General features: G+C 37.8%; 1 protein-coding gene across 3 annotated transcripts in view; it reads left to right on the top strand.

Moving 5' to 3' along the window:
• The window catches only part of HIPK3 (homeodomain interacting protein kinase 3), a 73,631-nt gene extending 51,101 nt beyond the window's left edge, over positions 1-22,530 (top strand). For all 3 annotated transcript variants that reach the window (XM_058160606.1, XM_058160615.1, XM_058160625.1), the window contains exons 5-16: positions 2,114-2,200; positions 3,141-3,325; positions 4,310-4,469; positions 6,334-6,457; positions 10,740-10,852; positions 11,108-11,229; positions 11,319-11,471; positions 12,541-12,837; positions 13,830-13,970; positions 16,338-16,573; positions 17,554-17,681; positions 18,366-22,530. In XM_058160606.1, the coding sequence (XP_058016589.1) occupies positions 2,114-2,200; positions 3,141-3,325; positions 4,310-4,469; positions 6,334-6,457; positions 10,740-10,852; positions 11,108-11,229; positions 11,319-11,471; positions 12,541-12,837; positions 13,830-13,970; positions 16,338-16,573; positions 17,554-17,681; positions 18,366-18,839 (2,220 nt within the window). In that variant the 3' untranslated portion in view covers positions 18,840-22,530. The remainder of the gene's footprint in view (positions 1-2,113; positions 2,201-3,140; positions 3,326-4,309; positions 4,470-6,333; positions 6,458-10,739; positions 10,853-11,107; positions 11,230-11,318; positions 11,472-12,540; positions 12,838-13,829; positions 13,971-16,337; positions 16,574-17,553; positions 17,682-18,365) is intronic.
• Positions 22,531-23,497: the final 967 nt, after the last annotated feature.

The following is a 23,497-nucleotide window of genomic DNA, read 5'->3' as shown; positions in this document are numbered from 1 at the left end:
TACCGTCCAGTCTCCAACCTTCGCTTTATCGCGAAGGTTGTAGAGAGTGTGGTGGCGTGGCAGTTTCCTCAGTACCTGGAGGAAGCTGTCTATCTAGACCCGTTCCAGTCCGGCTTCCGGCCCGGGCATAGCACGGAGACAGCTTTGGTCGCGTTGGTGGATGACCTCTGGAGGGCCAGGGACAGGGGTTGCTCCTCTGCCTTGGTCCTGTTAGATCTCTCATCGGCTTTTGATACCATCGACCATGGTATCTTGCTGCGCCGGTTGGAGGGGTTGGGAGTGGGAGGCACCGTTTATCGGTGGTTCTCCTCCTACCTCTCTGACCGGTCGCAGACGGTGTTGACAGGAGGGCAGAGATCGACCGCGAGGCACCTCACTTGTGGGGTGCCGCAGGGGTCGATTCTCTCGCCTCTCCTGTTCAACATCTATATGAAGCCGTTGGGCGAGGTCATCAGTGGCTTTGGGGTGAGCTATCATCTGTACGCTGATGATACTCAGCTGTACTTCTCCACCCCAGGCCATCCCAGCGAAGCTGTCAAAGTGCTGTCCCGTTGTCTGGAGGCCGTACGGGTCTGGATGGGGAGAAACAGACTCAGACTCAATCCATCCAAGACGGAGTGGCTGTGGATGCCGGCATCTCGGTACAGTCAGCTGCAACCACAGCTGACTGTTGGGGGTGAGTCATTGGCCCCGACGGAAAGGGTGCGCAACTTGGGCGTTCTCCTGGATGGACGGCTGTCATTTGAAGACCATGTGGCGGCCGTCTCCAGGAGAGCTTTTTACCAGGTCCGCCTGGTTCGCCAGTTGCGCCCCTTTCTGGACCGGGATGCCTTATGCACGGTCACTCATGCTCTCGTCACTTCTCGCCTGGATTATTGCAATGCTCTCTACATGGGGCTATCCCTGAGGTGCACCCGGAGACTTCAGCTAGTCCAGAATGCAGCTGCGCGGGTGATTGAGGGAGCACCACGTTGCTCCCAGGTAACACCACTCCTGCGCAGTCTGCACTGGCTACCTGTGGTCTTTCGGGTGCGCTTCAAGGTTCTGGTTACCACCTTTAAAGCGCTCCATGGCTTAGGGCCCGGGTACTTACGGACCGCCTGCTGTTACCTTATGCCTCCCATCGACCCGTACGCTCTCACAGAGAGGGTCTTCTCAGGGTGCCGTCCGCCAAGCAATGCCGGCTGGCGGCCCCCAGGGGAAGGGCCTTCTCTGTTGGAGCACCTACTCTCTGGAACAACCTTCCCCCCGGTTTGCGCCAAATATCTGACCTTCGGACCTTTCGTCGGGAATTAAAAACTCATTTATTCATTCAAGCGGGACTGGACTGATTTTTTAGATTTTTAAATTTCTAAATTTTAAATTTTTAAATCTTCTATAATTTTATATGGGGTATTTTAGGTTGGTCAATTTGACGGTTTTAATTCGGCCACTATTGAATAGGTATTTTAAATTGATTTTTAACTTGTATACTTATTGCTTTTTATCTTGGCTGTCCCTGAGTCCTTCGGGAGAAGGGCGGTATAAAAGATTAATAAATAAATAAATAAATAAATAAATAAATATTAATTTATCATATTTTTCAGGCCCATAGGTTCCAACAATCCTTGGTTTACAGTCTCTCTGCAAGGGAAATCATTTATATTCTCGTTTTATAGGAGTACTACTGCATCTTCAAGTTCATCTGTATATGTAAATTTAAGCAAAATCCAAACATAGATGTCAAACATGCAGTATTACATATCCCAAATGCAGTTACCTATATACATAGATACAACATTCTTAAATACTGTATTTCCCTGATAGTATTTAGATTGGTGGTTGAATTTGTTATGATGATAGCTGTCCAAGATCCAGGAAAGTGTCTGAGAAGTCCAAGAAAAAATAATGACAAGATTGCCAGGAATCATTTTTATGTTTTTCTAAACAAAAGAATTGTGCGATAGTGTATACTTTCAACGCAACACTTTTTATATTTGGAAATGTCTATATTAATTTTCAATAGTAAAAAGAAAACACAGTACTGTAATCTCTACTGTTCAGTTTTCTGCACTGAACACTAGTATATTAAGAATAATTTATGCATCTTTCCCCTACCTTCACATTTCTGAAGACACTGGAAGAACATGAAGGTGAAACAGGTATGAAATCCAAAGAAGCCCGGAAATACATTTTCAACTGTTTGGATGATATAGTGCATGTGAGTACATGTGTATACATTTGAAATATTTTGTATTAAGAGCTTTTTGCCTCTAATTTATTTTGTAGTAAATGTTCTCTGTTGACTTTCAAAGTTCTCCCTTTTGTTTTATCTGGAGCTTTACTTTCAGGGGGCACTTTGAATTGCATGATACCATGCCCAGATTTATGTATTCATCTGCATGTTCTATCACTGCATGTGAAATTAATGGAATTTCACTTTTTAAAGTAATTCGGTTTGCCTCTTGCCTCAATCCCATCCCATATTGTTAATAATGTATAAGGATTCCATGCCTCCAAGAATTTTGAAAATCTAGATGTGAAAAGTTACTTCCTTGCCATTTTTAGTGTCCTTTGTTTTATAGTGTGAATTATCTTTTGTTATAATACCATTAAACTAATATAAACTAACATTAAAATGGAGTTGGCCTTTAATCTGGCACTTGAAGTACACTTGTTTCTTTATTATACCTGTGATACTTTCAAGCTATTTCCTTATTAGCAGTTCCTATATTTCTTTCATCACTGCTGTTTATGACACTTCTGAATAACAGTAGGTTATATTACAGTATATAACAGTATAACACTAGGTTATATTACCTACTGTAGTATAACATTATTGAACTTGATCCATTTCACTGTATTGAAGTCTGAAAGCCTCCAGATCACATTGGGTGACTTTCAGCCAGTTGCACTCTCTTCCCAGTTTACTTCCCAAAGTGTTGTTTAAGGGAGTAAAAATGGGGAGACCTTGAATTTCTGGACAAAAAGTGAGATATAAGTGCTGTAATACAATGTAGAATGAAATCTTTCTGGATTTAATTCAAATTTATAGAACTTGCTATTGGCGATGTTGTAGTTCTATTATACAGTGCTGTTTATTAATATTTATTTGGAAAACAACCTGAAACAAACTTTTGCATCTAATTATTCTATGCTAGGTGAACATGGTGATGGATCTAGAAGGAAGTGATCTTTTGGCAGAGAAAGCGGACAGAAGAGAGTTTGTCAGCCTTTTAAAGAAAATGCTGTTAATTGATGCTAACTTGAGAATCACTCCGGTTGACACACTGAGCCATCCTTTTGTTACCATGAAGCACCTCCTTGATTTTCCTCACAGCAACCAGTATGTCCCATAAGACACTTTTTATAATGATCCTGGTTGAGCCTTTTTCACTGGGTCCCATGATGTGTTATGTATGATCTGTGGTGTTGGGTTCTGGAAAACCACCTCCTGACAATGGTCTCTTCCAGTATATGAGCGTTCATTTCATGATGATGCAGCTGAGGCAGCATACCTATTATACGCAGCTTTCAGATGGCCGATAAGTTCATGAAGATTAGAAGTGTTGTTTTTCCCCCCACATGTTTCAGCAAAAGGCTGGCTTTGTTGGGGTCTGGTTAGTACTGAGGCAGGAAGTCTCCAAGGAATCCTAGGGCTGAGAAGTTTAAAAAAAAAAATCCCAGAAGGTGGCAATGGTAACCTGTTGGTGTCCGTGAAATCACCAGGAATACAAATGAAACTTTACTTACTCTATTGTGTATTTTGTACAACTGCATATAATCAAAATTGGTTGTCTTATCCCTTGTTGCCTTAATAATGTGTTCATTTATAATGCATATGTAGTCTGTTGCATTTTTGCCAACCTAGCAGTTCAAAAGCAAGTAAAAAATGAAAGTAGAAAAGTAGGGACCACCTTTGGTGGGAAGGTAACAGTGTTCCGTGCGCCTTTGCCGTTTAGTCATGCTGGCCACGTGACCATGGGAGATGACTTTGGACAGTGGAGATAAGCACCGCCCCCTAGAGTCGGGAACGACTAGCACATATGTGCAAGGGGAATCTTTGTTGCACAGAGTAAAATACTAGTATAGGGAGAAATCATAATTTTCTAATAGTGTAGAGCGGGAAAGCAAGATGCCTTTTAAACATATGCACTGTTTGCTTCACTATAGGACCTCGGTAGTCATTGGCATATGAAATCTAATCACTGTGGTATAATTAGTACCACAGTGAGTACGCACTTTAGCTACTTTTACAACTCAGTTTGACTGTAGGATATGGAGTACTTCAGTCTTTCTGACAATTCCTTTTTCCTTCTCTCATTAATAGTGTGAAATCGTCTTTTCATATCATGGATGTTTGCAAGTACCGGTCAAATTCATTCGAGATAAGCAATTGCAATAAAACAATACATTTGGGACCAGTTGCTGCAAGCAACACATTAGGTCTGATACCTAATTTCACCAAGATTGGCACAGTACAGAACCAGGTAAGTATTTCTAATTTGACAAAAGCTTTCTTTCTCCCCTTATCTGAGACATTTGTAATAGAATCATCACAGTAGCAGAAAAAGAGTTTCAATAAGAAAGATATGAATCTGCATGTTCACTGCATGCTGGATAGTGTGAGTATAGGGTATTTTATGCAATTTAACTTGGTTATGCTTTGAATTGAATTGTAAATTAAACGTTAGAGAAATCAGCACTGTCATGATCCACTTCATCTGATGTAAGCAGACACATAACCCTGATAAATATGTTATATCTTAATTCATTTACATGTGAAATATTGGTTATGTTTGAGATACATAGAGAAACAGGAAATGCAAGCACTTCATTATTCCCATGCTTATTTGTATTACCTTAAATAGAATGTTCACATTTCCTCCTTAGAGATATGTACGTGACAGTCCTCATAGTAATCATGCAGGTTTTCCCTTGGGTGAAGATGAGGAAGTCTATACATGCTGCTTGCAGCCATAAGCATTATTGTTTGCCGTGCCTTAAGTTCCTTGGACTTTTCCATGATTGAAAATATAAATAGTTGAGAATCCACAAGGGATTTACATTTTAGCATTTATCCTCCTCCTGTCTTGGCTTCTTACTTTGATCCCTTACTCAAGAAGGAGGAGGGCTGCACTGATGGCCTTCATGTAACTCTAATCTGAAGTAATAACTAAGCTCAGTAATTTCATTTGTTCTTTAGAACAGGAGTTTTCACACTTTTTGAGTTTGCAGGACTTCAAAAACCCCTCCCCTTCTCCCTCCCCCCTCAGCAAGAAGTAAAGCTGTAAAGAGAGAATTGGCAGTAAAAAGGAACTTGTGTTGTTGTAATGTAATTATGCAAATGTAGTTGTTAAAATGGTTTGAAGTCCACAAAAATGAACCTCCCAATTACTGTCCCAGAAAATTGTTCCACTTATCAGAAGTATAAAAACTAACCTGTTCATTCTGTATGCAAAATTATCTTTTCCATTTATCTGGAAGGTTAATGTTTTAACCAAAGAAAGACATGTTCAATGGTAGAGGTGTGCAGTAGTTACCACTTATTGTTAGTAATTGGGAGCAGGAACCATGGCACTAAGCAACATGGTCTTAAGGCGAGGTGCCATATGACAGCACCAACAGCACCAACCTACGACTGCAGTTCTGATTGTTGTCCTGTTGGTGTTGCAGCACCCACAGTCACCTGTGGTCACAGTCACAGTCACCTGCCATTGATTTTGCTTGTTGGAAATATGGCAGTGAATGTCACAAATGGTGATTTTGGGACCACTGGAGCACTGAAACCGCTGCATCTACTTGGACCTATTTTAAGACTGCCTTGTTCAGCACCTTTGTAACTTTGAACTGTCACTGAATGAGTGGACAATAAGCAAGGACAACCTCTGACTTTTTTCCTTAAAAAATTGCTGTGGATGATCTTGGCTGCATTTGAATGTGGGGTAGGAGGAAAGTAATTTCATAGAACTCCACAAATTTCTTTTGGAACCCTAGGGTTCTGGAGCAATACTGGTCTAGAACTTCTCTTGGAAAACATTTTACAAAAACCAAGCCAAACACAATTGAAGCTGTACACTCTAAAATGTTTTATTATAGTGCCCTCCTGTGGTCAAATGCTGTTTTTGCTGGTTTGTGCTAAGTATCAAGTTGAATTTTGTATATGGTTTTTGTTTCCCACTATCCTAGTAAGGAACATTATATAATCCTAAAGTAACCGTGGTAAACCAAACATAAACTTATTTATATGACTTATTTATATGTTTTTGTTTTAAGCAAACTACTGTACATTTTAGCTTAGCCTTAAAAGTGCAACAGCCTCTTTGCTGATTTATAATATACTTATTGTTTCAGACATTAGCTGCAACAGCCCACGCGGTTATGCATCCTGGAATACCCTTACAGGCAGGAACGGCTCAGTTTGGTTGCAGTGATGCTTTTCATCAAACATTGATTATATGCCCCCCTGCTGTCCAAGGTTTGACCTAATTTTTAATGTTTGTTTTTTTTAATAATGTAAATAATTTTGCCATTGAAATACACTGGCATCTGCTGTCGCTATAGGAGCATCTTCCTCTGGGGTTCTTTTTGGGGGGGGGGTAGTGGAAAGATCTAGTTTATTGGAGTAGCAGGTTTTAGTCTGCCTGTAGGCCTGGAAGCTAAGTGACACTGGGGCAGTCATTACCTCTCAGCCCCACCTACCTCAAAGGGTGGTTGTTGTGAGGGAAAATGGAGGAGACAGCAATATATATGCTGGTTTGAAATCCTAGATGGAAGGCAGGATAAGAATCTGATACATAAATTACACCAGCTTTTCCCTTAAAGGCCTGTTACTTTTAGAAGAACTGGTAACCTAGAATCGGGGACAGGGAAGGTCTGCTGAAGGAGAGGGCATAGGAATAAATGCCCCCTTCCCTTTTATCAGCAGGATGACCTGCATCTGCTGCCTTCTGCAAATTTAACAAGCCCCACATTCCTGAAAAGTGCCCTTAAAAATCCAAGCCTTTGATGGCCATGATTATAAATTATTGAGAAATAACTTTATTGCTTTCTTTTAATGGTTCTAGCTTTATTTGGTGGGGGGGCGGGGAGGATGAAGTTCTTTCAAAATAGCTTCAGATTCACTGTTTCTGTCAATGCTGATTACACGGTGTGCACGCATGATCAGGGTTATAAGAAGACCTGGTGGTATCAAGTTCCTCCTCTAGATTTAAAAATAAGATGTCAGCGTTCCGGAAAACCCCAAGTAAAGACTCCAAAGCAGGCATCTTTCAAAATTCTTTTACTAGGATAGGGATACTGGCACATCTGGGAAAATCCAAATCTGAGAGATCCGGGTTTTCCCTCAGTAAATCAAACTCCAAAACCAACCCCTGATCCCTCTGCCGATCACATGCTCTAATCGCCAACTGTCCCATCTTGAGACATCACTCCGACCACTCCTCCTCCAGCTGCAGGACCGGCCTGACCTTGACCGGCAGGAAGAATCCTATTGTGTCTAATGGGCCCCTCTACTAAATCCCCCCCTCCTACTTTCCCACAGGCAGCAGGGAAGCTTCTGGCCTAGTATGGCTTCCAAAGCTGACAGGCGTCCCTCCTTGCAGAAGAAAACATACCCTTTTACAATATTTACAATATTTGGTCTACTGGAAAGGGTACCTGTTGTCTGATGCTACGTGGGTGAAAAGCTAGAATGTGAATGCTGATACAGTAGTAAAACGATTTCATGATAAATTCCTTGAGAAGCCTAAGGGTCCTCCTGGAGGGGGAAGAGGGGGTTAAGGGAGTTTGTACTGGGTGTTAACCCTATCGTTTTTATTTTGTCTGTCTTCTTTTTCAGGGTGTGTTTACTTCTGCGGGGGGGGGGGGGATGCCTGTCATAAGATTTCATTAATACCAATGCAAAGCATTTTTATTGGTCATTTAAATACATTTATGTGCCCTGGAGGAATCAAAACTTGAATACTACTTGCTTGTCATTTCAGCTAAGCTGATTGAACCCTTTGTTTGACAATTGTTATTTCGTATCTTTTAAAAAAAAATAATGAGCTATAAAACTTACTGAAAGAACCCCTTTGGGAAATTGATCCCAGAGGAATGCACAAGATGATGATAATGATGACAATGCGCGATGATGCCACTGCCTATTGGAATTTGAAGGGTGTGTCTTGATTGACATTCAGTGGGTTGCTCAGGAATTTAGATTAATTGTGCACCTGTTGGTACTTGTTGCTTGTGCGTGACAGAGGTTGTTGGGTCATATTTTATGAGAATCTTGGTCTTTTTGACTCCTCTGTCAAAGTATGCCCTAGGCATCTTTATCATTGATGCTCAGGACTGTGGTGCTAAAGTGGTACAAACTTGGTGAAAATTCAATTACTGCTACATTTAACTAGTATTGTGCCTGCTAGAACTTGCGGCTATCTATATCCTGGCTGCTTAATCCCAGAACTTAAAAGGGTATCACTGATGAGTGAATGTTATTTGATACAGCCAACACTGGTCTATAATTTGCAGCCTTATATCTCTTTCTGGTGCTAGGTGTTAAGCTCTACTTCAGTTTAGTATTTCAGGATTGCTTAATTTGCATTTTAGCTATGGTGTATGTTACTGATGCCTCCATCTGATTAAACCAACACAGAGACACATAACCTCTTGGTGGCTGCTTATTTTCTGACAAACTATGCCTCCTGGAAACTTTGTTTTTCCTTGTTCAGTTAAGACAGCTCAGTATCCTTAGTTCAGAAATGAATGACATGCAGGAATGTTCTTGATTGCTAAATTATGATTCGGTAATAAGGTTGGAGCCAAATAAAATGTACTGAGAGAACAGAGGATACATGACTCCCAACCCCATATGCCTTCTTTATAAGTAGGAAGCAATTTCTGAGTAAAGGTCTAAAACTCTTTTCTTCTTTCTGTTTCCTGTTATCATACTTTTTCTCAAGCTACTCATAGCCAAACTAAGGGAGTAGAAAACCTGCCTCTGATTTGAATGTGTCTCAAAAAGTAGATGCAGATAGGCCTTGACTTAACAGCTGTTTGCTTAATGGTAGTTCAAATTAATGATGTCCTCAGAAAGGGTGCTTTATGGCCTGTAAAGCACTTCTGACTGTTGCAAAATGGTGCATACCCTAGTCATGTGATCACATAAAATCTAGTTGCTTGGTAACCTGTTCACACAACCAGTTGCCTAGCACCTTGTGATCATGTGATCATCATTTGCATTTTTTTCTGTCAGTTTCCCCAGAAACTCAGTGGGGAAGGTTGTAAGCCTTGTGCCACCTGCTGAAAGAACTCCCAATCATATCTGAGGACTGACTGAATTTCCTGCTGAAGAATTTCAACTTTGGACCTTATTGGGTTGATGAAATCTGTGTGTGAAAGTCTCTCTCCATTCAGGGGCTGAAAATCCTTCTTGGATTTCGGCAGGGAGGATTTTCAACTCCTCTCACACAGCCTGTTGCAGGCTTTCCAGGGTCTCCCCTCTTTCCTGTTGAGGTATCCTGTGCTACCTGGAACCCCATCCATTTAACAACCCACGAGATTGCTTAACCACAACCAGGAGTGCTGAGATTGCGGTTGTTGAGACAAGCAGTGACATGATGTTTTGCTTAACAACTGCTTTGCTCAATGACCAAGATTCCAGTAGTGGTCATAAGTCATGGGCAACCTGTATAGTTTACATTTGGGAGAGGATGGGGGAAGAAAAAGGAGTTGATTCCAATCAGTGTTGCTGCAGAGAAAATCTATGCCTTGATCCTTGCTCTGTGAAGTGCTTCAGGATTTGATTCTATTTCCATTCCTATTTAATAATTACTGTTGGGTAATGCAGTTAAGTATAATTAGAGTGCTAAAGATACCCAGGTATATATTTCAACTCCTGGGCAAATGTGATGCTGTTGAGGTTCTATCCCAATGTTCACAGCCACTTTATGCCTTGGTTACCTCCTTCAATGAACTTTACATGGTGCTGTCCTTGAAGGCCTCTCAGTAGCCAAGCTGGTCCAGAGTATAGTAGTGCAGGTAGTTATTGCTACGTAACAAGCTGCATTGTTTGCCACTTGGTTTCCAGGTGCAATTCAAGATGCTATTTATCACTTTTAAAGCCATTCATGGCCAGGCTTGTTTAGTTGCAGGACTGCTTCTCTCCATTTACTTATGCCTGTCTGATATAAGTTCTGAAAGGATTGCCAGGTTCTGGGTGCCATTACTTAAGCAATATCATCTTGGCTGATTGAGGATTTGTGCCTTCTTTGTCCTCATGTTTGTCCTATGGAACAGCAATCATTCTTAAGACAGAACTGTCAAAACTCCCGGCCTGTGAGCCAGATGCATCATGCGCTGGCCACGTCCACGCCCGGTTTAGTGAAGGGGAACAAAGTCCCAATACGTCATGTGACTCCGCTGTGATGATGTGAGTTTGGCACCTGTGCTCTAAGATCTAGATGGCTCAGTGCTTGCCTGCCTTTTGTAAGACTTTGAACACCTGTTTTTCCCACCAGGCATTGGACCAGGAGATCTTGTGATCTTATCTTGACCGATTCTTTCAATTTTTTTTCAAGTGCTTCTGACACAACATGTTTATTATTTTGTATTATATTTTATTTTGTAATTGCCATTTGTTGTTTTTCATTGTGTTCATGAAGTCACATGTTAAGTGGGCGGCTCTGTAAATTATATTCGAATCTCATATAAACATTAATTTTGTTTCCTTATTATTTTGTATCATTATTAAGCATTATTCTTGTCTGAATTAGGGATTCCTGCTAATCATGGGAAAGCCAATGGGTACTCTGTGAGAGTAGATAATGCAGTGCCATTGGTAACACAGGCCCCAACCTTACTACAAATAAGAGGCGTCCTCTCTCAGGTATGTCAATTACTGCAGATTTTGCATTTTCAGAACTGCACATATTACTTGATGCTGTTGTTTAAGTAACATGTCCATTTGTTCTGCACATAGAAAATTAAACTAAATTTTAATTTTTTTTCACATGCCCATTAAAAAAAAACCTCAGTTATAAAAACTGAAACTGCATCTTACTGAAAACTTTAGAAACTTTCATTCATTTTACACCTGACAATACTAAGATCCAATCTTATATCTTTTTTGTGTTTATAACAGACATGGTCTAATAGAAGTCAGCAACTATTGTTTCCTACATGGCAACACATAACTCCCGTGGCTCCTGCTACAACCCTGGCTTCTGATTCTGTGGCTGGCCCACAGAGGCTTGGAGAATGGGGGTATGTTGAAGTAGTGTGCTTTGTTTTATATAATTCTTGTTTAAAGACACCACCTTCAAATAATGCTTTATTTTCTCTGTCCTCCCCAGGAAGATGATGCCTCATGGTAATCATTATAACTCAGTGATGACCCAGCCACTCTTAACCAATCAAATAACTTTATCTGCTCCTCAGCCAATCAGTGTGGGCATTGCACATGTAGTTTGGCCTCAACCCACACCTACCAAGAGAAATAAAACGAGGTTAGTATTGAATATGATTTGTGGTTAGTTTAGATGTTACCATATTTTCAGAATCCCTTTAAAAAGGGGATAGTGTATTAGAAATATTACATGCTCGTCAAGTTGCTAGTATACAGTAGCTAAATTTTTATTTAGAACTCTGGCGATTTTAAAAATTAAATATTGTATTACAATACAAATTTGTTCGGAACCTATTGATTAAAACCAAAGAAAGCAAGCCAACTCTCTTCCCTTGAAAACTGTAGAATTTTGCTGTCCTCTGATTTTATCTTTCCTTATCACAGTGGCTTCAACTGTGTCTAGGACAGAAATATACTTTGGTTGGGTTATTCTTTTTTTTTTTTAAATGCCTGATAGCCCTAGTTCCTAAATTTATGTGCATGAGGATTTATCAAGTTTGAACTATTGAAATTAGCATAATAGTAATAGTCATAATATGACTTAGAATAGTATTAAGAATAGTCTTTCTTTTGCTGGCAGCAAGAAACACTGTAAGTGCTCTGTGGAGAAAATGTACCCCATCACTACAGAAGTTATTTACAAAGGTATGGGACATTTCAGTAATGGAGAAACCTAAGACCGGGAAGGAGAGTTACAGTGGTGAACTGTGTTAAGTAATCCCTGATTCATGTCCACTGAAGTCATTGAATATAGTTCCTGATGATTTCAGTGGATTTTGAATCTGATACAAAAATGTTTATGGTGTCCAAGCCAGCATTTCTTCATTTCTTCTTTCTTTTTTTTAAAAAAAAACAGTACTTCCAGTGTATTGTTCTACATTTCATGATAGATCCAACTCTGAACCTTGCATTCCAGCATATGAACAACCCTGCTTGTGATACACAATAGTTATCCAAAAAGTTTTCCATTATTATTCTGGAAAACAACATTTTCCATGATACCTGTATGTTCATTGTTTTATGTTTCATATGTTGATTTATTTATACTCATTGATGTTTCAAAGTTTTATGTTGTAGCTTAAATTAATTTGGTAAAGGTAAATAAAGTTAGTGCATTTATTCTGTAAAACCGTTCATACAAAGGGTCTAAATAAATGTCTTCTTCACAGGAATAATGCATTACAAAATACCAATATCCAAAATTCGGCATTTGTATCTCCAAAGATAATTAATATGAAGGCTGATGAGAAACTAAGTTTGGTAGAAACGCAGGACAATCATAATTCAGAGAGGCAGGAAAACAGCTATTGTATGCCATCTGTCAGGCAGGATCCTGACCCATCTGTTTCAAACAAGCAACGCCAGGCTATCATCATTGCAGATTCCCCAAGTCCAGCAGCCAGTGTGATTACCATCAGCAGTGACACAGATGAAGATGATGCAATGCACAGGCATTCAGTTGCAGAGTAAGTAGGTGCTCCTGTTGCACTTAAAATCTGTGGGTGTGCTAGTGCTCCTAAGGCGAAGACTGTAAATCTTGCATTAATAAAGGGCTCCCCTTTTAAAAAAAAATTAGGAGTCAAATGGATTTCTCCCCCCCCCCATGTTATATACAACAGATCGTTTTAATCGCCTTTTGTTACAGCTTTTTGAACTGAAATTTGCATTTGTAAACTAGAAGGACTCTGTTTTGTATATGACGAACAAAAATAAGCTCAATTCTGTGTGCATGTTCGTTGAAATGTATTGAAAAATATTTCATGAAGAGGGTATGTACACAGCATGGCATTGCCAAGCATGCATAGACCCTTCTCCCACAGCTGCAAACATTTGTGGGAGATACAACCAATAAAAAGAAGCCTGAGACATTGATGGAGGAAGACAAAAGTAAATCTGACCAAGCACTGGTACAAGGTGAAATCTGAGTCTTAGGAAGTGGTCAGAGTGGAGATGAAGTATTGCTACTTTTCTTTTCCTCTTCTGTTAGTAGGCTGTCGTCCAACTTAGGGAAGAGATGATCAATACATCTGCCTAGCTAGTGTGACCTATTTTTAAAACATTTTGCTGCTGAAGTAACTTAGAAGTGCCAACTTAGATTTCCTTTGTTTCTTCATGCGGAAAGTCCTTTGTGGGTGAAGGTTGGTTCTCTGGGCTCGTGGGTTAGTTTCCGAATGTTTCGTTACCAGGCGAAAATCCTAAGCAGAGTTTAGGGGATGTCAGTGTTCTTCTGTTTATAAGGGCTTCGTGTGGTCAGTAGGTCTTGTGATGGGTCAGCTGTGAGTGTGTCAAGTGATCACAAAGTTCTTTGTGGTAATTGAGAAAACTATTTGTACTATGTTATCTGGACTTCTTCTGGTCTGTGAAGCCTGATGACAACAACAACAACAATAATAGAGAGATGCATGAGGTCTGAATGTTAGTAAGTATGGCATGAATATGTCCCTCAATTTTTTTTCAGGTGCAAAGGAAGTCTTGATTGTGAAGCTTGCCAGAGTACACTAAATATTGACCGTGTGTGTTCATTGAGTAGTCCTGACAGCACTTTGAGCACAAGCTCTTCTGGACAGTCAAGTCCATCCCCTTGTAAGAGACCTAACAGGTAGGAATTGTAAATAAGTATTACTAATAAGTACTAACTTTCTCATCTGGCCTAATGGGGCATGGGAGGCATATTCTTTATATTTGCAAACAGATCTTTTGCTGCTGTTTTCTTCTTCTTTTGTGTCAACTTAAAACCAAGATGAATTTACATCCTACTTGCTGTTACATATGAACAGGAACTAGAGTTAATAACTTCAAATAAGGCAAGTTTTGTTTGAAAATGGGTAACCATAAAATCTGGTTTTTATGTAACTATAGGTTTTCCCATTTCAAATTAAGAAAGATTGAAGTATATTGTTTGTGTGTATTCTGCTTTACTTACCCAAAAGCTTTCTTACAATTTTTTTGTAGGAGCTTTATATAAGATCTAAGGGTCCTGATGTTAAAGTAAGCAATTCAGCAAAGCTATAGCTATGTACAACCCCCCCCATTGTTTTAAAGCTGTAAGCTAACAAAATTCTTATGGCTTTGAATTCAGTGAATCTATTTTATTACATATTCTTAAAATATAAATTATTATATTTTGAATAGTTCAACAGAGAGGATGAATATGAGCAGTTTTGTTCAGTTGGAAGTCTGATCATTTAAAGACATAAAATTATCATGCTACTCTGACAATTGCCATGACAACTAGGTTACTCTAATTTTTAAAAAAACATTGGTATTACTAAAGCTGAGGCAAATGTTTGACAATTTTTTGTTGAAAAAAAAAAGGAAAAATCTTAATAATTGTTAGGTTAAAGACTATAACCATATTTTTCGATCCTCTTAACAGCATTGAGTAGCTACAGTTTATATGTCCCTTTTTTAAAAAAGTCATCTTTTTTCTCCTGCTAGTAACAACCAATTAGATTTGGTTATATGAGAACATCATTTAAGGTAAATGAAATTAGCAGTTGCTAGGAAGAAGAGCTATTCTGAACACTTAATGGCTCTGGTGCTGTAGCTGATCAGGTCTGAAAAGAAGCTGCTACACTACTGCTTTAATAGTGATGGATAGGGTTTGCTAAAGACTTCCCCAAGCAAAGTCTGCCTTTTCTTTCTTTTTCTTTCTCTTTCTTTCTTTCTTTCTTTCTTTCTTTCTTTCTTTCTTTCTTTCTTTCTTTCTTTCTTTCTTTCTTTCTTTCTTTCTTTCTTTCTTTCTTTCTTTCGCTGTGATTGGTAATCCAGCTAAATTGGACCAGCACTCAGTAAATCAAAATTAAAATTCTGAATTTGCTTAAAATTACCCTTTTTCATAACTGGTGACTGAAAACATTTATTTTTTTGTACTCACCTAATACCTTTGAATGATGCAGAAAAGTTTCTCAGTAGTTCATGCTGCAAAATTTATCTTAAAAATATAAATTATTATATTTTGAATAGTTCAACAGAGAGGATGAATATGAGCAGTTTTGTTCAGTTGGAAGTCTGATCATTTAAAGACATAAAATTATCATGCTACTCTGACAATTGCCATGACAACTAGGTTACTCTAATTTTTAAAAAAACATTGGTATTACTAAAGCTGAGGCAAATGTTTGACAATTTTTTGTTGAAAAAAAAAAGGAAAAATCTTAATAATTGTTAGGTTAAAGACTATAACCATATTTTTCGATCCTCTTAACAGCATTGAGTAGCTACAGTTTATATGTCCCTTTTTTAAAAAAGTCATCTTTTTTCTCCTGCTAGTAACAACCAATTAGATTTGGTTATATGAGAACATCATTTAAGGTAAATGAAATTAGCAGTTGCTAGGAAGAAGAGCTATTCTGAACACTTAATGGCTCTGGTGCTGTAGCTGATCAGGTCTGAAAAGAAGCTGCTACACTACTGCTTTAATAGTGATGGATAGGGTTTGCTAAAGACTTCCCCAAGCAAAGTCTGCCTTTTCTTTCTTTTTCTTTCTTTCTTTCTTTCTTTCTTTCTTTCTTTCTTTCTTTCTTTCTTTCTTTCTTTCTTTCTTTCTTTCTTTCTTTCTTTCTTTCTTTCTTTCTTTCTTTCGCTGTGATTGGTAATCCAGCTAAATTGGACCAGCACTCAGTAAATCAAAATTAAAATTCTGAATTTGCTTAAAATTACCCTTTTTCATAACTGGTGACTGAAAACATTTATTTTTTTGTACTCACCTAATACCTTTGAATGATGCAGAAAAGTTTCTCAGTAGTTCATGCTGCAAAATTTATCTTAAAAAATATATGTGAAAGTTTTGATTGTTAATTTCAGTCTCGGTTCCTTTCTGAAACTTCAAAATATTAAATGTGAAAGACTTTCTGGTATTTCTGGTATTTAATAGGTTTTGAGTATCCCTCTGGATATATATTGCTAAAGATAGAAACCGTATATAGCAAATAAATTCTTAGTGGTGTTTTTCTTTATATTATAGCATATCAGATGATGAACAGGAAAGTGGCTGTGATACTGTGGATGGTTCCCCCAGCTCTGACTCTTCAGGCAATGATAGCCCATTTCTAGCAAATCGTTTTTCAGAAGCCTCCAATAAAAAAGCAGAAACCAGAGCCTCTGCTAACCTAGAAGCCAAACCAACTGTATGCACTGTGGTTGTGCCACCAATAAGGATACAGAACAGGTTAAATGTAGACGGGCAAATGACAAACTCAGGTACTTTGGGGGGGAGAGGGTGGGGTTATTTTTCTGGGTCAGTTTGTTTAATGCTGATTGCTTCCAAACGTTGATGAATTAAGAACTGCTTGGGTAGTTGATTATTCTCGTTTTTTCCATGCTTCCAAATCTTTTAAAAGACTCTATCTTTGGAAAATGAGGATGTCCTATGTGGGAGCTTTACATCAAAGTCTTTGAGCAAGGGGCATGTGTTATTTGTAAGTTTATGCTAGAAAATGTTAGAAAGTTCAGGAAAATTTTTCTGCAGGATGGATCTGACATGCCATCTTCACGAACTGCTTCATCATTGACAGTTCTTCCAGAGAGGTTTTACTGGAACAAAAACAGCAGGAAAAAGAGAAGATTTACAGCCTCGACTTACAAACGCAATTATGAATTGAATTTCCATTGTAAGTTGTTGCTGTCTTAGGCCAACTCAGATTTTATGACAATTCTTACAGTGATCATTAAACAAATAACTGCACTAATTAAACAAATCACATGGTTGTTAAAGAAATCCAGGTTCACCAATGGATGTTTTTTGCTGGACAATAGCAAAAGTTGCAAATCATGATCCTGTAGTCACAGGATGCTGCAGCTGGTGCTAAATGCAAGCACCTGAATTGCGATCACATGAGCACAAGGGTGGTGTGTCGGTTTGTAAGTGCAAGTACGGGTCATAAGCCACTTTTTCCAAGGCTGTTGTAACTTTGAACAGTGATTAAATAGTTGGAAGTTGAGGACTATCTGTATGATGTGTATATGTCTTTCCACTCACTCAGATTTTATATAGTAATGAAGGAAATTAATCCTCCCCCCCGCCCCGCCCCCCAAATAATAATCAGGATTGGTGAGGTCTTCATCCAAAACCTCCACAGAATTTTTTAGGTAATGTTTAACATCAGCAACGAATATAACATTTTTATTTTACTTGAATAATAAACAAAATTTTAGAAGCAACCCTGTTTGTATTTTCTTAGTTAATACCTGCCAACCGCTGGTAAAACGTCGATCTGCTCGTGTAAAAACCAACCATTCTTCTGCCTTGGGTAATCGTCAGCGAAAATTTATGTCAGCATTCCATCAGCAGCATTCGAACCTCAGTCAAGTATGTGTGAGAATATTATATCGCAAATACAAGTTTCTAACTCATTCAGGCTGCTCATTTTAACCTAAAATTGTTTGCCACTGTTGTAATCATTTCCTTGATGTAAATTCCTTCAAGTCAAGAGCACCATCAAAATTTTCTATGACTGTTTCTAGTTCTTGAATATTTGTCTTTTACCAGTTATGACATATGCTGCACAAATTTGTATCTATAGGGCAAGATATTGTGCTCAAGCCTTGATGACTTCTTACTTTAGCTCTATATGAGCTGTTGTTTTAGTTTAATTAGATGCATCACAGCTATCTGAATGGAATGGACTGATTGTAGGAAATATACTTTGTGTGAGTGTATGAGAGAGCACGGGTGTGTATGTGCAAGCTGGAATTTTTTTTCTTTCGTAATGTTTGAAACTGAATGAAATATACCAGCAGTTTACTCAGGAAAATGCTATTGTTCAATGGGTTGGATCTGCATTTGGCCATATTTGGGAACTTGAAATGAGTATTAAACAAAAAACCCCCAAACAAACCATTTTTACATCATTGTATTTTAGATAGTATATATTTGTAAGAAAAGGAAGAAACATTCTTCTTATGGTATTTGAGGCTGCATTAGTAGGACAGAGAGAAAGATTAAGTTCTCTTTTAAAATTAACTACTATTTCTCTTCAACTTCCTTGAACAGGTTCAGCCATTTGGATCTGGGTCTCAGGAGTGGAATGGAAACTGTGGTCATTGGAGGCAGCAGACATTCATCCCAAATAATGTTGCTGGTCATGCATTTTCTCTTCCACATGGAAGTCCCACTCATACTTCAATTCATGCACAATTGGCTGGAAATACACATCTTGGAGGACAGCCTGCAATTCTACCTTACCCATCATCTGCATCCCTCAGTACTGCTGCACCTGTGGCCCACATTTTTGCATCACCATGTACCTCAAGACCAATATTACATCATCCCAGTTACAGTATTTCTCATCACGGTGGCATAATTCATCAGATCCCGGTGGGCATAAATCCCCGACTACTGCCTTCCCCAAACATTCAACAGACTCGATATAAACCAATTTTCCCACCACATTCTTACATTGCATCACCTGCTTACACAGGATTTCCACTGAGTCCAACAAAACTCAGCCAATATCCATTTATGTGAGACTCAAATTACAGTATGCTGTCAAAGCTCAGATATATATAGATATATATATATATACATAGAGATATAGAAAGATATGTGATTTGAGAGGAAAACATGGTATTTAATAAATATTAGCCATGGCACAAGAAAATTATTTTTTTTTAATCATGTTAGACTTGGGTGCAATTTAAATAACCTTGAGCTTTAACTCACTTTCAATGTGTGTTTTGCACATTTGGTATAAATTTGTCTTTCGTCATGTTACCTTCTTACGAAATAACTCCAAACAGGTGACTTAAGGGAGTAAAAATTCAGTTTTGCTCCTACTATTTTTATAAAATTGCCTTCTGATCTAGTGCGAGGCACTTCTACATTTGGGAAGCCATTGAGTGTACAGGTTTAGAGCAACAGATGCACATGTCATCAGTATCATGTATGAGTAACTTGTTTGTATTATGTATCTTGATGTTCTGTGTTGAATCACATACCTAAAAAGGTTGAACTGTTCTCCACATTGCATGTGTCCCTTGAATGGACAAAAATGCAGTTGCCTAGAAAACTGCTCTTAAATGTTGGTGTGTCCTGATAATCTCAGCTGCATTGTAAACCGGTTCCCACATAGTGCCTTAAATATTCAAGGTTGTTAATGTCACTGCGTTATAGATGTTGAGGACTGCAGCACTTAACACTCAGATTTGTTGATTCTTTGATAGATTAATGCACGCTCACTACTTACTTTCTTTTTTGTTGTGTGTGGTATGATTTTAGTACTGGGTGAGATTTCTTTTTTGGAAAACAGCATGCGTTGCTGTTAAACGAATTCCGCTGTCTGATAGTTTTCCTTAAAATAAGCTTCAAGAAAAGCATTTTGTAGTGTTTAGGAAAAGTTGATTCATTAGCTTGTTGAATTAAAAAAAATGGTGTTTTATACTGTCTGGTGAAACTGCAATACAATCTAAAGTAGTTTATTTTCAAAGTGTTTTATATCCAACTGGATTTAACAACCTGTTTAAAGGTATAGTAAGAATTATCTGGGTAGATAGTGAAAGAAAATAAAAGCAAAATGCTTGTTGATTCATACTGTGGTTTCATCTTAGCTTGAGCAAACCATGCAGTATTTAATAAATAGTAGCAGAATATTTACTGTTGAAGCTTGAAATGATGTGAGTACTTTTTGTGCAATTTTTCATTTATGCATGGGAGAGGTTTTAGCTTTTTTACATTATGGTATTTGTTCTAGAGTTTGGGGAGTATTTTCTTATTTAAATACATTCCATCAGGGACAACAGATGACATGCATTTTCCCTAGGTAGTCAATCTCTGTGTTTATTTTGTTCAAATGAAATTGCTTTTGCAGCACCAAAGACTTAATCATCCGTTTTCTATAAAAGGTAGCTACTTTTTTCATAGACCTCAAATATACTGTAGTGCTATGGTGGATTTAAAGGAACTGAGGTTGTGATCTAGCTTGTGAGGCAAATAATAAATTGCATCATTTATCTTGAATGTATCATAGATAAGCTGCTATATAATGATTGCCACTTCAAATAGCTGTGAAATTAGGTGATTTAACTAGTTTTTAGCCTTCTAATTTCTGTATAAGTCTAATTACATGAAATGGAAGTAGAGGGTTGATTTTGTTTTGTTTCCTTTCATGTTTGGAGTGTTGTAACTACTATATTGTAAATGATGGAAAACAATTTGCATATGTTACTTTGAGTGTGTTATTTGCATCAGTATTTTATCTCTATTAACTATCATTGCATATAAGTGGCTGTATTCATGTAATATAATTTTTATGTGTTCATACTGACATTGTGCAGACGCTTAAACTACTTACTTACCTTTTTAAATAAATGTTCCTGGAATACGGTTCTTGCAGCATAGACTGGAATAGGAGTGGAAAGAGTTTCTTTCAAGCACAATCCTAAGCATGTTTATTTAAAAGCGATCCTACTGACTTTAGTGGGGCTTGCTTCTAGGAAAGTGTGCATAAGATTGAAGCCTGAGTAGTCTAGCAGTTGAAAGAGTTTTTTCCTTTGCTCCATTAACACAAGCAGTGTTTTATTTAATGAATGTCTAATTGAAATAAATGTGCCTGTATCTGAAATATAGCAGTATTAGTTCATTAAAAAAAAAAGACCAGCAGTACATTGTAATGACCAAACATGGTACTAAATTCTCTCTTTCCCATTATGCTTGAGCTACAATCAGAGAGCCACAGCTCTGCGGGGCCAGTGGGGGCAGTTTTGCCACCTGCCTTGTCAAGCAAAAGCACTTCTGAAATACTGAAAAGATTAAAAACCAGTTTGTGGAATTGAAAGAATTGCTACTGAAAGAAAAAAAAAGACTCAGTAGGCCCATATTAGTCATTAAGTGTACCCAAAGGAGTATGCTGGATTTCAACTTCAGTGATTTCTCACAGATAATTGTATGCATTTTGTATAAACAAGACTTCTCTTTCTGTATGTATCTCTCTTAATGCAAGAGTAACCTGATACCTTTGAAAACTTTGTCATTTTCTGAAACTTATATAGAGGAAATCCAGAAAATCACCAGGTAGATTTGTCATTCTTCTTAATATTTATGGTTCCGTAATTTCCTGTCTTCTCTTAAGTTCCCAGTTTTGGGAATCGGGTTTCTTGGGTGCTATTTCCATTGCTGGCATTGGACTCACCAAGACCCACAAAAAACACAAGGTAACTTACTTTTCCACAACAATTGAATGGAGGAAAATGTTCTCCTTAAAAACTGGATCTTCCTTTCTCTGAAGTATTTACTTTGCTTTTCAGTTGCGTTCAGGATATAAAGCTAATGTACATGGAACAATATGCCAGGTTAAACACTAACATTTTATCAGTATACTGCAGAGGAAGCCTGTGGTTCCTTGTGTACTGTAAAATATTTTTAACTTTTCAGAAGTGAAAAATAGGATCTACCACAACCAACACTAAAAATAATGTACAACCAGTTCTTTAATGAGATTTTCAAAGAAGGATCGGATTGTATTCCCTCTCTCAGGCTGTAATCCATGATTTCACCCCAGAGCAGTCAAGTTGACTCCGGTTAGCTATTGAATAGCTTGGCTACTTGGTGGCTGTAGCTAATGCTTTTTAAATAAAACACTGCACGATAAATTGTGTACTATTTTTAATTTGGAGAGTAATTTTTATATTAATTCCTTGTATTCAGTTTTTAACTTTAATTCAGGGTGTGCTATTGATCAAGTATACTACTGTATTTACTAATTATTTTGCTTTATTTTTTTTTAAATACTCTGTACTTACTGCTAAATTTAACTTGATTTTTGTTAAAACTAAAATTCACACTGCAAACCATAGATTTGTTTTAGGATTGAGTACATAGGTTTGGTTGTTAAGTTTGAACTATTATCGCTTAATAATGATTTGGAGAATTGTGGCTTTTTTGTTCCTGATTTCTGTGCTACACTAGTTTGTCATGTAGCAATTGCACTGTGCAATATTACAATAAGAGGACTGGGAAAATTTTTATGGATATAATGTTTCCTACAGTTTGCGATAGTATTTCTCTCTAGTTCTCAGCGATTTAAATGTGACCAAGCCTTCTGTACTTTGTCACAAAAAGCGGGTTTTCCAGGTGACTATTTTGGTGAGTGTCAAAATAAGAATTTATGGTGTAATACTGTCAAGATTCACTTTGAATTAAAATATACGGTATATTGCAGCAATTGCTCTTGTTGGCTTTTCTTTATACTTTAAAAAAACCCTACATTTGTCAAGGTATATATCCCAACTCGTAAAGGCATAGCCTCCTATGTTTAGAAGGGAAGATCAAATCTTCAGCATCATTTCTTTGTTTATCAAATTTAGGTACCACTCATCTCCCTCTCAATATTTGAATTTTGTGCTGATAAGGAAAAGTTTCAAAGTGGTAGGAAAGTATTTGTGTTGACAACTTTAGACAGAATGATAGAGGAGAAACAAATATACTGTAAGAATATTTAATGAACATAAAGTCATGAAATTTTATGGGAAAATGTACATGCCATTCCTATGTATACAATTCTGCTCTAAAAACATGAGAATTCCACATAAAAGTAACTGTTATAATGAGTGAATTGGAGCCATTAATTTAAGGAGGAAGACAAGGGGAAGGAAAAGAAATAGATGTAATATATTTTGTGGTGAATGTTGCACTACTGTATGCATTTAACTTGAGATAGTAGAAAACGTGCCTCATGCACAATGCCCAGAGTTTTCCAGGCTGTGACAGTAGTCTATTTCTAGCATAACACTGGAGACAAGAGAAACAGGGCAAAAATAAAAAAGTATAGCTAGTTTAGGACTATCCTACTTCAAAGTTATGGACGTAGCTGATGAAACAAACGTTCTAGGTGAAACAGTATTCTAAAGAAAGATTTGAGAGGATTTGAAATCTTTCATACAAATCCATGTGAAGTTCCATGCAGTGGTGAGCTATTTATCCTATTTGTTCATACTTATCCTTTTTTATTGTATTCTATAAGAACATTTTGTCGTCAATTTCTTCTTGATGATTCTGGGTATATTTTGTTGCATAGATGTTAGGCTCTGATTTATGATTGCCATTGAGTTCCCTGTAGAATTGTACAAGTGAAAAACAACGTATTGATGCTCGGGACTATATTATGTATTAGTGTTAGCATTTTGCCCTTG

This window comes from Ahaetulla prasina, chromosome 1 (genome assembly GCF_028640845.1).
Source record: "Ahaetulla prasina isolate Xishuangbanna chromosome 1, ASM2864084v1, whole genome shotgun sequence".
In the NCBI taxonomy this organism is placed as follows: Eukaryota; Metazoa; Chordata; class Lepidosauria; order Squamata; family Colubridae; genus Ahaetulla; species Ahaetulla prasina.
This window is presented reverse-complemented; position numbering and strand designations above follow the sequence as displayed.